The 17,577-nt window shown below is 46.8% G+C and overlaps 1 protein-coding gene across 1 annotated transcript in view; it reads left to right on the forward strand.

The window, feature by feature from the left end:
- Positions 1 to 792: 792 nt before the first annotated feature.
- The window catches only part of cmah (cytidine monophospho-N-acetylneuraminic acid hydroxylase), a gene marked incomplete at both ends in the record, with an annotated part of 33,099 nt that continues 16,314 nt past the window's right edge, over positions 793 to 17,577 (forward strand). The window contains 5 exons of the mRNA XM_079552149.1: positions 793 to 998; positions 3,521 to 3,612; positions 12,538 to 12,647; positions 13,370 to 13,560; positions 13,814 to 13,894. Coding sequence (XP_079408275.1) covers positions 793 to 998; positions 3,521 to 3,612; positions 12,538 to 12,647; positions 13,370 to 13,560; positions 13,814 to 13,894 — 680 coding nt within the window. The remainder of the gene's footprint in view (positions 999 to 3,520; positions 3,613 to 12,537; positions 12,648 to 13,369; positions 13,561 to 13,813; positions 13,895 to 17,577) is intronic.

Genomic DNA, 17,577 nt, shown 5'->3' on the forward strand with positions numbered 1-17,577 from the left:
ATATATATGACTTTATATATATTTTACTTTATATATATATATAGTATATAGTATATTTATATTGTGATTTTTTTATTGAAACAAAGATAAAGATGGCATGGCGTCATACAGGGGGGCTTGGCCTCGCCGAGGGGCAAAACAGAATCTTTTGGGAAACACAATTTTTCACTCTTTTTAGTCGTTTTCTGTTGAAATATAAAAGCATCACATACAAATGTTTGTTTTTTACGACTGTACTAAGATGGGAAATCACAGGCATTTCATCCTCTTCCCAAACAAGGCAAAAATGACCACATGGTGAAAAATAATGTGTCAGGGCGCTAGTTTGAATCCTCAAGGTTCAGAAGTGCTGGAGGGAAGGACTTTGAACTTTGTGGCAGTTTTTGTTTCACTGAAATAGAATAATAATTAATACTCACAAGTCTCACTAAGTCATAATTACAAAAGCATTAAAACCTGTCAGCTCTTTTTAACTTCAGGGATTTGAAATGATGCTCTGATCCGCAAAATGTGCCAACGCGACAGGGGAAAAAATGTAGATAAATGAATCAATCACATCAACATAACTCACTTTCAGAGCTTCAATAGTAGCCGTCTAAATATGCATATTTCGATATTCGGAACCGCCCGTCACAGAAAGAAAGAGCTCTAAGAAGATTCTGAAGCCCCAACAAAGAGCCCGACTTATCAAGGAGCTCCCATGAACTCTTTTTCCACATGACTTATTGATGAGCCGCACACTGAGCTCGAGTCCTGCTATAAACCTGTCTGTGTCCTAGGTGAGGATCCAAGATGGCGTCCCAAACGGTAAAGGTGGTGCTCTCGCTGGACGCTCACGCAGTGGACTCGCTCAAAGATGGAGTCAACTTCACCAAAAACCCCGAAGATTCCAAATGCTACATCATCTACAAGAGCGAGGACGGGCTCCGAGCGTGCAAGAACCAGTGCAAGCACCAGGGCGGACTGTTCATCAAGGACATAGAAGACCTGGATGGGAAGTGAGTGTTTCATCCTTTCATCCCGTCTGCAGCAGGTCCTGCAGGTCCTGCAGGTCAAAGATCTGTGAGCGCTTCATACAATGAAATACAATGACTTTTAAATCCCAGTTCTGAGTTAAATCGCTTCACAGGGAAGGAGACTGAGGAGATTTTTCTTATGAATCCAGTTTTTTATAGCAAACTTTTCAGGACACGACCCCAAAATCGCCCTTCTGTAATTAGCTTTGTTAATCATTTAAGTGGCAAAACATTTATAATTTGGTTTAATTATGTTACTTTGGAAACTGTACTTTGACATTTGGCTTAATTTATAGCTTAAGAGGCCAGATCTTCCGCCTGGCGCAAGGACAGCGTTGCTCCAAACGAGACGGTCATCTTGCATTAGCACATGTGTGGTCACGTGACTGTGGTCATGTGACTGTGGTCATGTGACTGTGGTCATGTGACTGTGCTCCATTGATTGAGGCGTGGTTTATTACACTCCTGTGGCAGCCTCACATGTTTTCCTTGTTCCTCGCGCTGCCTCCTGTTCTTCCTTTCGCATTCAAAGCTTTTATAAACTCTCACGGGTCAAACCAAAAAGCGTTTTATCCCACCGTGAGTTAAACACTGTCCAGGTCTGGTGTCCTGTTTCTGCACTTGTCCCAAACATGAGCCAAACATGAGCCAAGCACAAGTCCTCCCCCAGTCCCACTCCTTTCCCTCGTCCCCTCCAGGCCGTGGAAAGACTCTGGTTTGAGGAAAGAGGTTGTTCTACACAGCATCACCATTGGCCATGGGTGTCTGTCCAGCCCACGTCCAGCCCACGTCCAGCCCACGTCCAGCCCACGTCCAGCCCACGTCCAGCCCACGTCCAGCCCACTGAGCCCTCCAGGTCTGGAGCTGGACCATCTCACAGTGTGCACCAAAGTGGACGCTAGAGTCTGCATTTAGATGTTGATATCAGGAGAGCAGACGACACAGACGTCTCTGAATCATCATCATCTTTTTTTAGTTTTTGAGCCTCTGAGTTCCACACAGTTCCACACAGTTCCACACAGTTCCACACAGTTCCACACACAGTTCCACACAGTTCCACACAGTTCTACAGGAGCAGAGTTCAGCACAGTTCCACACAGTTCCACACAGTTCCACACAGTTCCACACAGTTCCACACAGTTCCACACAGTTCCACACACAGTTCCACACAGTTCTACAGGAGCAGAGTTCAGCACAGTTCCACACAGTTCTACACAGTTCTACACAGTTCCACACAGTTCTGCACAGTTCCACACAGTTCCACACAGTTCCACACAGTTCTACACAGTTCCACACAGTTCTACACAGTTCTACACAGTTCCACACAGTTCTGCACAGTTCCACACAGTTCCACACAGTTCTGCACAGTTCCACACAGTTCTACACAGTTCTACACAGTTCTACACAGTTCCACACAGTTCTACAGGAGCAGAGTTCAGCACAGTTCTACACAGTTCCACACAGTTCTGCACAGTTCCACACAGTTCTACACAGTTCTACACAGTTCTACACAGTTCCACACAGTTCTACAGGAGCAGAGTTCAGCACAGTTCTACACAGTTCCACACAGTTCTACAGGAGCAGAGTTCAGCACAGTTCTACACAGTTCCACACAGTTGTACACAGTTCTACACAGTTCTACACAGTTCCACACAGTTCCACACAGTTCTACACAGTTCTACACAGTTCCACACAGTTCTACACAGTTCCACACAGTTCCACACAGTTCCACACAGTTCTACACAGTTCCACACAGTTCCACACAGTTCCACACAGTTCCACACAGTTCCACACAGTTCCACACAGTTCTACACAGTTCCACACAGTTCCACACACAGTTCCACACAGTTCCACACAGTTCCACACAGTTCTACACAGTTCCACACAGTTCCGCACAGTTCCACACAGTTCCACACAGTTCCACACAGTTCCACACAGTTCCACACAGTTCTACACAGTTCCACACAGTTCCACACAGTTCCACACAGTTCTACACAGTTCTACACAGTTCTACACAGTTCCACACAGTTCTACACAGTTCCACACAGTTCTACACAGTTCCACACAGTTCCACACAGTTCCACACAGTTCGACAGGAGCAGAGTTCAGCACAGTGAGCAAAGCCACAGCAGAGACCTGAGTTTGTGAGGAAAGGTGCGTGTACCTGCTGCCCTGAATCTGCTGCAGCTCCAGCTTTCTTTCTATACGTTTTAGTTTTGGCTATAGTGAAATCAGTCGGTGGTCAGTAACTTTAGAAAACCACGAGCCACAGTGACCGGTGACCAAAAAGTGAATGTCAGAATCGTGAAGAGACTTTGAGCACCTGGAAAAGCTCCACATAAGATCATACATTATTACATTTATGACATTTAGAACAAACATGTTGCATGTTGATGAGTTCATTTCATGATTGTCTTATTGGTTTTCAGAAAGTTCCAGCGTCCCCTGATCAGAACATGTTATACATTGAGACGCTGCTCGTAATGTCGTGCTTTTGTCCCCAGGACGGTGAAATGCACCAAGCACAACTGGAAGCTCAACGTGTCCACCATGAAGTACGTGAATCCTCCAGACAGCTTCATGCAGGACGAGCTGGGTGAGTGCACTTTGTCCTTGGCCACTTTAGATAAACTTGTTACAGTTAAGCCAAAGGAAATAAAGCAAATAGGCTCAAAGTGCTCCCAAAATACTTGCAACAAATAGACTTAAAGGAATAGGCCACCGTTTTTACATACTGAGATATGTTCTTACCTAACCTTAGACCAGTTAATACACTGCTCACAAAAACTTAGGGCACACTCAAAAAACACATCCTAGATGTCAATCAATTCGATTTTTCGGATGAAAATCTTTATTCATAGTGTAGGGCGATGTGTTGAGAACAAAATAACATAAGAATGATAAATGGAAATCAAATTCTCAGCCCCTGGAGGTCTGGATCCAAAATTATAGTCAAAATCAAAGTGACAAATCAGGTCACTGGTTGATCCAAATTCTGTAGAAATTCCTCCAAACGAGTCTGTATCTTCCTCAGTCGTGTGTGTGGCCTCCACGTGCCTGAATGCACTCCCTACAACGCCTGGGCATGCTCCTGATGAGACCACGGATGTCCTCCTGAGGGATCTCCTCCCAGACCTGGATTAGAGCATCAGTCAGCTCCTGGACAGTCTGTGGTGCGACGTGGCGTTGATGGATGGACCGAGACATGATGTCCCAGATGTGACTATTGGATTTAAGTCTGAGGAACGGGCAGGCCAGTCCAGAACATCAATACCTTCATCATGCAGGACCTGCTGACACTCTCTTGCCACATGTGGCCTGGCATTATCAGGCATCAGAAGGAACCCAGGGCCCACAGCACCAGCATATGGTCTAACAATAGGTCTGAGGATCTCATCCCGGTCCCCAATGCCAGTCAGGGAACCTCTGGCTCGCACATGGAGGGCTGTGCGGCTCCAATGAAATGCCTCCCCAGACCATCACTGACCCACCACCAAACCGGTCATGCTGGATGATGTTGCAGCAGCAGAACGTTCTCCAGGGCGTCTCCAGACTCTGTCACGTCTGTCACATGTGCTCAGGGTGAACCTGCTCTCATCAGTGAAGAGCACAGGGCACCATTGACCAATCTGCCAATCGCTGTGTTCTCGGGCAAATGCCAATCGGGCTGCACGGTGTTGGGCAGGAAGCACCGGCCCAACGCCCTCATACCCCCCTCATACCCCCCTCATACCCCCCTCATAACGCCCTCATACCCCCCTCATACCCCCCTCATACCCCCCTCACACCCCCCTCACACCCCCCTCATACCCCCCTCATACCACCCTCATACCACCCTCATACCCCCCTCATACCCCCCTCATACCACCCTCATACCACCCTCACACCCCCCTCATACCCCCCTCATACCGCCCTCATACCACCCTCATACCCCCCTCATACCCCCCTCATACCACCCTCACACCCCCCTCATACCCCCCTCACACCCCCCTCACACCCCCCTCACACCACCCTCACACCCCCCTCATACCACCCTCATACCCCCCTCACACCCCCCTCACACCCCCCTCACACCACCCTCATACCCCCCTCATACCACCCTCATACCACCCTCACACCCCCCTCACACCACCCTCACACCCCCCTCATACCCCCCTCATACCCCCCTCATACCACCCTCATACCCCCCTCATACCGCCCTCATACCACCCTCATACCCCCCTCATACCGCCCTCATACCCCCCTCATACCCCCCTCATACCCCCCTCATACCACCCTCACACCCCCCTCATACCCCCCTCATACCCCCCTCATACCACCCTCATACCCCCCTCATACCCCCCTCATACCCCCCTCATACCACCCTCATACCCCCCTCATACCCCCCTCATACCACCCTCACACCCCCCTCATACCCCCCTCATACCCCCCTCATACCCCCCTCATACCACCCTCACACCCCCCTCATTCCCCCCCTCATACCACCCTCATACCACCCTCATACCACCCTCATACCCCCCTCATACCACCCTCATGCCACCCTCATACCCCCCTCATACCACCCTCATACCACCCTCATACCCCCCTCATACCACCCTCATACCCCCCTCATACCCCCCTCATACCACCCTCATACCACCCTCACACCCCCCTCACACCCCCCTCATACCACCCTCATACCCCCCTCATACCCCCCTCATACCGCCCTCATACCACCCTCATACCCCCCTCATACCCCCCTCATACCACCCTCACACCCCCCTCATACCACCCTCATACCACCCTCATACCACCCTCACACCCCCCTCATACCACCCTCATACCCCCCTCATACCACCCTCATACCCCCCTCATACCCCCCTCATACCCCCCTCATACCACCCTCATACCCCCCTCATACCACCCTCATACCCCCCTCATACCCCCCTCATACCACCCTCATACCCCCCTCATACCACCCTCATACCCCCCTCACACCCCCCTCATACCACCCTCATACCACCCTCATACCCCCCTCATACCCCCCTCATACCCCCCTCATACCCCCCTCACACCCCCCTCATACCACCCTCACACCCCCCTCACACCCCCCTCACACCCCCCTCATACCCCCCTCACACCCCCCTCATACCACCCTCATACCCCCCTCATACCCCCCTCATACCCCCCTCATACCCCCCTCACACCCCCCTCACACCCCCCTCATACCACCCTCATACCCCCCTCATACCCCCCTCATACCACCCTCATACCACCCTCATACCACCCTCACACCCCCTCATACCCCCCTCATACCCCCCTCATACCCCCCTCACACCCCCCTCACACCCCCCTCATACCACCCTCATACCCCCCTCATACCCCCCTCATACCACCCTCATACCCCCCTCATACCCCCCTCACACCCCCCTCATACCACCCTCATACCCCCCTCATACCCCCCTCATACCACCCTCATACCACCCTCATACCCCCCTCATACCCCCCTCATACCCCCCTCATACCCCCCTCACACCCCCCTCATACCACCCTCATACCCCCCTCATACCCCCCTCATACCACCCTCATACCACCCTCATACCACCCTCACACCCCCCTCATACCACCCTCATACCCCCCTCATACCACCCTCATACCCCCCTCATACCACCCTCATACCCCCCTCATACCACCCTCATACCCCCCTCATACCGCCCTCATACCACCCTCATACCCCCCTCATACCCCCCTCATACCCCCCTCATACCACCCTCATACCCCCCTCATACCACCCTCATACCCCCCTCATACCCCCCTCATACCACCCTCATACCCCCCTCATACCACCCTCATACCACCCTCATACCACCCTCACACCCCCCTCATACCACCCTCATACCCCCCTCATACCACCCTCATACCCCCCTCATACCACCCTCATACCCCCCTCATACCACCCTCATACCCCCCTCATACCACCCTCATACCCCCCTCATACCCCCTCATAACCCCCTCATACCCCCCTCATACCCCCCTCATACCACCCTCATACCCCCCTCATACCCCCCTCATACCACCCTCATACCACCCTCACACCCCCCTCATACCACCCTCATACCCCCCTCATACCCCCTCATACCACCCTCATACCCCCCTCATACCCCCTCATACCCCCTCATACCACCCTCATACCCCCCTCATACCCCCCTCATACCCCCCTCATACCTCCCTCATACCACCCTCATACCCCCCTCATACCCCCTCATACCTCCCTCATACCCCCTTCATACCCCCCTCATACCACCCTCATACCACCCTCATACCCCCCTCATACCCCCCTCATACCACCCTCATACCCCCCTCATACCACCCTCATACCCCCCTCATACCACCCTCATACCCCCCTCATACCCCCCTCATAACCCCCTCATACCCCCCTCATACCCCCCTCATACCCCCCTCATACCCCCCTCATACCACCCTCATACCACCCTCACACCCCCCTCATACCACCCTCATACCCCCCTCATACCCCCTCATACCACCCTCATACCCCCCTCATACCACCCTCATACCACCCTCATACCCCCCTCATACCACCCTCATACCCCCCTCATACCTCCCTCATACCACCCTCATACCCCCCTCATACCCCCCTCATACCTCCCTCATACCCCCCTCATACCACCCTCATACCCCCCTCATACCCCCCTCATACCCCCCTCATGGAGTCGGTTTCTGACCGTTTGAGGACCAACATGCACATTTGTGGGTTGTAGATGCTCCTCATGATACCTCTAGTGGTGAGAACACTGGACAAATGCAAAAGTGTTCCAAAAATACGGTACAAAGGATGAAGACAGGGAAATGAAACATTACTACACTATATACTTTCTGCTTGTTATCACAGCCCGGCACGATGCACGTAAAAGGCATCGTTCACAAGTTATCCACGCTCCTTCAACTGTTCTCTGCGAGCTCTCTACAAGTCACGCAGCTTCTATTGACGGAAGTGAGCGGGGGAAGTCTTTAGGAGTTACTGCGCGGACGCTGTGCTCCTGTATCATTACGCCTCACAATATAGTCCCCCTTTTTATCTGCTTATAAAATCGACATGCTACATTTCTGTGTAAATATACTTCGCATGAAAACACTTCACGTAACTTTATTTAAATAGGGAACACGTGGAAGAGCTTGGTAGCTTCTATCGTGAGCTTTTTTGGAGCTATGTGACATGTGGGAGAGGCTGCGTATGTGTGAGCGCACGGACAAAGACCAGACGGGGATATATTAACACGTCTAAGGTTAGGTAAGAGCATATCTCAGTATGTAAAAACGGTGGCCTATTCCTTTAAGATGGAGAAATGTACTTGTTACATTCAGCTCTTAGAAACACTCTTAAATAGTAAAATAGTGGTATCTTGTGCACAATGACTACCAGGGACAGTATAGACAGTAAATAATGAAGTAAACAGACTATAAACAAGAATGTTATCGCAGTGCAGGTTTACATCATAGTAAATACAGGGGTTATTGCACATGTTACTTCACAGTACATTTGAAAAGGGAACTGATGGAAAATGCCGTTTTATTTCTGGCCAGTGAAGCTCAGACGCAGGATTGTGTCCCTGTAACCTGACACCTGTTAATATAATGAAGCAGGTGCAAACAATAGCAAGACGTGATCTAACTCCTGAGCTATGGCTGAACAGGTGCAAACCTATTATGATGCCAACACTGCATGTGGCAGAAACCATGATAGCTCTGCTCTCACCTCAAAGGGTTCGTCTGTGTGAAACAAGCGGAACTCTGACGGTGTTAGAGAATTAAACAGTTTATTAATAAAGCACTTTACAACAACAACAAATGATCGCATCCTAGACATCATTTCAAAGAATCCATCGTGTGCGTCTCCCACTGATCTGTTTTAATTCACTCCGTCCTCACTCAACTGCTTCCTTGGAATTCTCCTCGACCCCACTCTTAACCCTGCATTCATCTCAAAACATATCACGACTCCGTCCAGCTCTCACCGTCTCCGCCGCTGGAACTTTGTCCGATTCAGGCTTTCATCACGTCCAGAATTGACCAAAACCCACCTGGACATTACTTTAAATGTCCAGTAAGTGCCCCCCAGTTTTTTATGTGCTGTTTTATGTTGGATTGTAGTGGCCCCTCGTTCATCGCGGGGGTTACTATCTAAAAATATCCCGCAATATATGAAATCCACAAAGTAGTCAGCTTTATGTTTTACAACTATTATATATGTTTTAAGGCTGTAAAACCCCTGACCACACTTTCCTCACTGGTTCACACAGGTTCTCCCTCATGCCTGGTGTCACTGTGTGATTTTATTTGTCTTATAAGATTGTACTGAATAAGACTCGATCACATTTTGTGGTGAACTTTACTTAAAGGGGGGGTATTCTGCAAAATGGACTTTTTCAAGCTTTACATCATGTTATTCTGTCATTCCCTCATTAAAAACATGCCTGAAGTGTTGCCTTGGCACATTCACGTATTTCTGAGTAATCTGTAAAAACTCTGATGGCGGCCATTTTAGGGATAGGTTTGCCTGAGTCCTCCTAGGAACGCCCCCACCTCCTGGAGACGCCTCCGAGCTTTCGTCACCAGCCGAGTAACCAACCACTGCTCCTCAGCAGAACCCCCTCCCCACTGATGCCACAGACAGCGTGTGGAGGGGGCGTGTCTAAAGGCTCAGAGGTTCTTAAAGAGACAGAGGCCTATTTCAAGACATTCACTACAGCCATTTTGAGAGAGACATTTTATACAAGGCAGTTATTCTAATTTACTGCATTTACAGACCAACAGTAACCTGGCTAACACCATGCTGCTGTGTGAGCTCGAGCCTGGGAACCATGGCCGAAATTTTCGCATGGATTTGGGAACCAATCACTGAACGAGAAGCGACGGCAAGTTGATGACGCGCTCTTCGATATACGGAAGCTTGTAGTTTATTTACGGATAAAAAAAAAAAAAGTTTATTTACGGATCAAACATGACAGCAGCAGACACGATGGTATTTTTTGATTAAGCTTTAGACCTTGTTCTAAATAGTTTAGCTTGAAAGTTTACAGCGGGTACGTTATACGTCATCTCATACGATGATACGATTGGCTGTGGCCTCGTGCAGACGCATGACACATTCGTATCGCCCAATAAACGGCTCTGGACGATCGTAAACCACACCTCTCCTACGAGAAAACGAATTGGTGGTCCCCAGACTAAATATCACTTGTGATTTTAGTCTGGCGTTAGCAGGGCCAGACCAACAGAAGGTTTGGTCATCATTGTAGTGAGCTATAGACTGGTGCTATGTGATTGAAAAAAGCACAATACCCCTCTTTAACATGTCTGAAAAGCACACAAAACTGTACCAAGTTTCCAACAATGGGGTGAACATGGACGATGGAGCGAGAGTCTGAATAAACAATGATGATGAATACACCACATAAGAGCTGTAGATTCACATCACAGACGTGGAGAAACATCGTGAGCTGCTCTCGTCTCCGGTGAGACAATCGTCACTATGACCAAAGCTTTATCGTAGCAGTTTCGGGTTCAGAGGGCGAGCGTTTCGCTGAAGCGAGCGCCACATGCTCGCGGAGTTTATAATCGCGGAGACGTTCAGAGAAAGTGATCGCGGAGTCGGACCCGCTCGTGCCCGGCCTGTGTTGCTGTGAATCTGTGGTGTTCAGTGTGTCCGCTGACCCTACAGAGATCCTCCCTGCAGCGAGACGAGGGCTCACTCTGCGACGAGCCAATCAGGACGCAGAACACAATGTGCGTATGCCGTTAATACTTTGTGTTAAAAATAAGTCGGCGAAAGAGCGAGGGATGTATGCACTCTATTGTATTTCTGTGAAGCGTCTTTGAGTGTCTAGAAAAGCTCTATACAAATAAAATATATAAAACTATTAGGCCAATTAAAATCACTTCTGGAGCCCGGAAACGCAAGAATCCACGTAGCAAACGTGCACCGATACACAAGTAACAGGGATCAGAAATATGTACACTGTGTCCAAATGATTATGCAAACTGTATTTCTGAGTCAAAAAGGTAAAGAATAAATAAATAAATAATTCAATGAAACTCATGGATGGTTTTGTGTCTCGGGCTCTTTGAATCACTGACATGAATCTCAGAGACCTGGGATGATCAGTTTTCAGGTTAAGCCCAGTTCAGGGAGAAACTACTGAAAAAGGATGTTCCACTTTATTAAGCAGATCATCATTTTCAAGCAATAAAGGAAAGAAAAAGGATCTCTCTGCTGATGAAAAGCGTGATATAGTATATATATAGAATGCCTTGGTCTAGGTATGAAAACCTTCGATATTTCATGAAAGATTAAGTGTAATCATCGTACTGATAAGAGATTTGTGGATGATTCAGACACACTCGGGTTTGTGCAGATACAGGCACAATATGGACGGTTTCTGCCAGACAAACACATCAGATTAAGAGAACAGATGCCACAAAGCAGCAGACAGGTATTTGAAGCTGCTGGTGCCTCTGGAGTCTCCCAAACATGAAGGTGTCGGACCCTCCAGAGGCTGCAGTTGTGCATAAACCTTCTAAACCGTCTGCATAAACAGTCTTGTTCACTGATGAAGCCGTGTGACCCTGGATGGTCAGATCAATGGAGTAGTGGATGGTTGGTGAATGACCACAATGTCCCAACAAGGCTGTGACGTCAGTAAGGAGGGGGCGGAGTCATGTTTTGGGCCAGAGTCATGAGGAGAGAGCTGGTCAGTCCCTTTAGGCCCTTTTAGGATCCCTGAAAGTGTGAAAATGACCTCTTTCTGACTGACCACTTTCTTCTATGCTACAAAAAGAAGAGCCGTGTTTTCCCGAACAAAATCATCTTCATCATGACAACGCCCCATGTCCTGCTGTAAAGAAAACCTCTGCATCACTGGCTGCTGTGGGCAGAAAAGGAGCGAAACTCATGATGTGGACCCCCTCCTCCCCTGACCTCAGCCCTATTAAGAACTGTTGGAGGATCTAGCAAACACATCTATGATGATGATGTCATTACCCTGAAGCCGTCTCATTGTAACTCACAGTATTGTGAACGTACTATGTTGTTTGGCAGGAAAATTTCCAGAATGTGAGTGAAACGTCGACCTGTGACCTTTGACACTGCCTTCCAGGCACAGCTATTGTCCACTGGAGTTTTGTTGAAACTAAAATCCGCCCTATACCTCAACATACTGTATATGATATTGGAGAACGTTCGCCTTTGGGCCACTTTGAATAGACCTGCTGTTCATTTGCTGGGAAAATCTGGGAAAATGAAGGTTTCAAGTGACGGTTTTTAAACGGCGTAGGTGACTTACAAACATACAGTGATTTTTACTTTATTTTCTCCCATTCTGTTTTTGGTTTGTTGTTGATTTTCTCTGGAAGTGCCAGGACCTGTGACACGTGGCTTTGGAAATACAACTACGTAAATGTGACAATGGAAAGTGTTTTTCATACTGATGGGTTTCCTTCTGTGCTGTAATAACTGTCGGTTCAGAGGTGGAGGTTCTGGAGGGCGGAGGTCTGCAGCTGCTGGAGTTGGACCCTGAGGACCCCTGGTTAAAGGACCCCCGGGAGACTCTGGAGCTGCAGCCGGGAGAGGTGCAGGTCTGTGAGCTCCTACTACAGTCCACACTACACAAGAGGAGTGGTTTTGTCTCGGGCCTTTCAACCTCTGCTGCCAGATCAATGGGCCTTAAGTCCTATTCACTATAGTGGGATTAAACCATTAGCTTCAGAGCTGTTTACAAAGCTCCTTTCAAACACCTGCTCGCCCAGAAATGTTACAGTTTCTCTGGATTTTCTTTTCAATGCGCTCAGATAAATATGTTTATTCCTTTCACAATGACGGCTTATTTTAAAGGGAGACACTGCAGCAAAAGGCTTGGAGCTAAATCGGTCTCTTAACCTCTCAACCCCCCGCCTTAACCAAGTGCATTAAAGTTCAGCTTTACCTGAATCTCAAAGCTCACAGCCAGGCCAGTGTAATGCCTCATTTGAAAGCTTAGACCTACAAAACTGATCGAGAAGGATCTTTTTCCTCGCATTTTGTCACTTTTTTGTTGTGTTTTTGTAACTTTCTCTCTCATTTTTCCTCTTCGTCTTGTTTTTTGTCGGCATTTTGAAACATTTTGTCTCCTCTTTGCACGGGAATAGAGTCTCCAAGGACGTCAGTAATATTTACTTTTGAGCAGAGGTTCGAGGTCGTTCTAATCCTGGGCACGTTATTATCGGTGCAGTAAAGCTGGATCCCTCTGAACAGCTGTAAACACTCTGTGCCTCCTCACAGTTCCTCAGGTGACTTTAACACCTGATTTGTGTGTGAACAGGTGACTTACCTGACCCACGCCTGTGTGGAGCTGCAGCTGGGCTCGTGCCGGTTCCTGTTGGACCCGTGGCTTCAGGGCCCGGCCTTCGCCCGAGGCTGGTGGCTCCTCCACGAGCCTCCCGCCGACTGGAGAGACCGGCTGTGCGGAGCGGACCTGGTCTACATCAGCCACATGCACTCCGACCACCTCAGGTAACCACAGCCTCCTGCCTCTCAGTCAGGAGGGTGGAGCTTCACAATATACACACATCATCGGTTTCCAGGGATCTCACAGCCGCCATCTTGCTGACCAAAACAATCCCTCACTCAAACAAAAAGGTTGGGGTCAGGGCCTGTATCCAGTGTGTGTTTGTTCTTTTTGAATTGAGTTTGAGCGGCTTTTATTCAGGTGCGCTCGATAGTCCGGGATTCACGGTGGAAAGGATGAACTTGTTTGTTTTTGCAGCTACCCCACTCTGAGAGTCCTGTCCGAGAGGAGGCCAGACACGCCCATCTACGTGGGAGACACCTCCAGACCCGTCTTCTGGTCAGTCTGAAATCCACTGTCAAATATTTCAAACGAAGCACCTCGTCCACCTTAGCATCTGTAGAACCCGCTCATGTTCGATGTATTGGGGCAGGAAAATATCGCGATAAACGATATCATGGACTCTACTCGATGTGTCGACTCTAAAGCCTGAAAATAACGATAAACCTTTGCTCTAAAAGTGAACGATCCTGAAATACTGTACGAGCTGCAATAAACATGAAATATAATGCAACCCAAGAGTTTCGCCTGTGGCCTCTTTACTGCTCGCAAACCTCGTGAGAACCCAAACCCTCGCGCCAAATGTTTTTATTGGTTTATTAAGAACAAACAGGCGAGTTATGAGGGATCATCTGTTCACACTAAAAGATCGTTTACGCCACTGTCTGTTTTATTGTAATTAAGAGATCACGTTTTTATCACCGACAGCTTTGATCGGTTCAACCACCGGTCAAACGGTCATCGGTTAAAATCTGTAAATGTAACCCGAGTTACTCCAGTTAAAACACACGTTCTTCAAAGAGAAAATACGATTACTGGGTTTCAGGTTCTAGAATGTGATGATGTCATCGGGCCCAGAGGGGGCGGAGCCAGTTTTTCCTATTAACAGCATTACACTTTCACAAGTCGTAGCTCAAAAGAAAATGTATGAATTACAAAAATGATCATAAATATCAGTCACCGGGTCCATGATCTCTCTGTATGAGACCAAACATTTCCTCCAAAACAAAATAATGTTTCCTCCATACAGTAGTATTGGCCTTTAGAACGCTGTGATGTCACCTGCAACCCGGAAATAGAGGTCAAATTATTTAGCTGTGTCTTGTACAGAGAGATCCTGGACCCAGTGACTGATATTAATGATCCTTTTTGTAATTCATAAATGTTCCTTTTAGATATGACTGGTGAAAGTGTAACGCAGTTAAAAGAAAATACTGGCTCCTCCCCCACTGGGTCCTGTGACATCATCACATTCTAGAACCTGCAACCCAGCAATAGATACAGACGGCATCGAGTCATAGAAGGGGGCGTGGCTTTGCTGACGGGGAAAAACAAACACAATTTTTTCACTCTTTTTAGCCAATTTCTGGCAAAATGTGAACGTATTTATGACGTACAAGTCAAGTGTAAATCGTGTCCATATGGATGTTTACTCACAGCAGATTGTTCAGTCGAAGTGAAAAAACGGCAGTCGTAGCTAGCGCTAGCTAACCGTTAGCATTAGCCCAACTCCTTTATTCATGTATTTATGGGCTGTTGAACCACTTTGCTCCTCTCCATGTCTTTGTATCTTTATTCAGTAGAAACTTCATTCATAATTCAGCATTTGTTAAAGAAGTTTTTGAATAATTAGAGAAAGTTTAGATTTTTCTCCAAATTATTTTTCCCTGACGAAACTGCTGGGATAAAACCAACAGACTATTAAAATCTAATCTAATCTGTTAAGACCCTTAAACCCTTAAACAAGGCTGACAGACTTCCCTTCTTTGAAAAGTGCAAGAAAGAGGAATTCATCAACAGCAAAGAAGGTCAGGCAGATATTCTGAAATAACTTTGAATTTAAAAGGTAGTCTCTCTACAGCAGAAGTTGTGTTTTCAGAGCTCAGCTGTTTCCACAGAGTTTTACAACCAGCCTTATTAGTTACGATGTTAAAGAGGCACAAAAGTTAACTTGTGACAATCAGTCGTCTCAAACAGCACAGACAGCACGTCCGGTGTACAATCGAAACAGACGGCTTGTCCAGTTGCACTACTTCTCACGTGCAGAACTATTGAGCCATCGAGTTCCGCTTTTTCAGCAAATAACATGAATTCATACATTTTACTGTCGAATTAGGCAGTTTATTCTACATGTAATTAGTAAATGATGAAGCTGCTAAAACAATTTGCCTTTAAATATCTGTCTGTTGAAAATATAGGCTTTAAAAACAAAAAAAGTACAAGTTTTGTCAATAATCAGAAAGCATGAGCGTTTAAATGTAATAAAAGTTGCTGAGGAAAGAGTCGACTGCTCTTGAGTTACGTAATATTATGCAAGACAAAGTTTAGCAGCTGTTAATAACTGTTTTTTAATGAGAGACAAAGACATGTGCACGTGCGTGTTGATGCTGTCAGTGCAGCTCGATAAAGAAGTGCATCTCGACGTTACACCGGCGCGAAGGCTTGAGGTCGTATCTTTCCCATCAGCGTCGGGCCACAAACCCACTTCCTCTGTAAACAGGCTTACAACGCAACACTTCACTTCCATAAGCTCAACAGCTTAAGGTCATGAACTTTATTCAGATTACAAAATTATAATTATTACATTGACTTTGCATAATATAAGTTTTAAACACATCATTATTTATCACATACAACAGTTAACACGGTTAAAATGACTTCTATGATTTCTCTTAGGTCTATAACAGGGGGAGGCAAGTTTTCTTGGCGGAGGCCGATTTTCTTTATTGTAAATACACCGAGGGCCAAAACTGCTGATTATTCGCCCAAAGTAAACTCAACACTGCAAAAATGACCATCTTAAATGAGCTAAATGACTTAAAGGTCCTATATCCTGCTATTTTAGCCATTCCAAAGTTAAGTTTAGGCATGTATATGATATATTGTACCTCTACCACTATGGAGCACTCGTTTTTGTGATAAATATAAGTGTTTTCTGGAGGTATTTTTCAAACCCGGAAGACACAACGCTTCGATTCAGTTAACTCCGCCCCCTCTCTCAGTTAACTCCGCCCCCTCTCTCAGCACATACTTTACCGTAATATAAATAAACAGCAATAAGTGAATGCAACACAGATGTCAACACACACGCTAAAATGCTAACACACACGCTAAAATGCTAACACACACGCTAATATGCTAATACACACGCTAATATGCTAACACACATGCTAATATGCTAACACACACGCTAATATGCTAACACACATGCTAATATGCTAACACACACGCTAATATGCTAACACACATGCTAATATGCTAACACACATGCTAATATGCTAACACAAACGCTAATATGCTAACACACATGTGTAACAAATAATTGTTTTTCACTTTAAATTACACAAAATTATCTGGATTAAGAGAATAACTAATACTAAAGGTTTATCCAGACCAGACCTACTGAAACCTTAGATTTAATCTGTTACTTCAAGTAGATTTATGCCACTTCATCCTTAAAACGATTATTCTTTTTCCAGTGCACTTCTTTCAAATGCCAGTGTTGTACATAATATATGACCTCATTGAGTGTATTGACAGTATTTATACCTTTGTTTCTCTCCCATTTAACTCTAATAATGTTAAAAGTACTCTCTGATTTGGGTAATCATGTTTCTCAAAATCATCTTCAGGCCAGAGGTTCTGTGCTGAAGGGCCGGATTTGGCCCCCGGCCCTGACGTTGCCTACCCCTGGTCTATAATGTACTTTGCATCCAAATAGTGTTTCTTGTAGCATGTAAAACACCAGCATATGAAAATAAATGAGATAATAAAAGCTACGAGTACATGGTTTACTCTGGTTTCCCCAATAGGCCTATAATGCACTCACCAACTAAAACAAGCAATATTTGTCTGTATTTATTTTTTGCAAGGACAGTGCACATTACCATAACAGCTCAACTGTAAATAAGGCCAACATGATGTATGCAAATCTTCTGCAAAGCATATTTTACACAAATCAG

The sequence above is a fragment of the Gobius niger genome (assembly GCF_951799975.1).
Source record: "Gobius niger genome assembly, chromosome: 2".
NCBI classification, from domain to species: domain Eukaryota; kingdom Metazoa; phylum Chordata; class Actinopteri; order Gobiiformes; family Gobiidae; genus Gobius; species Gobius niger.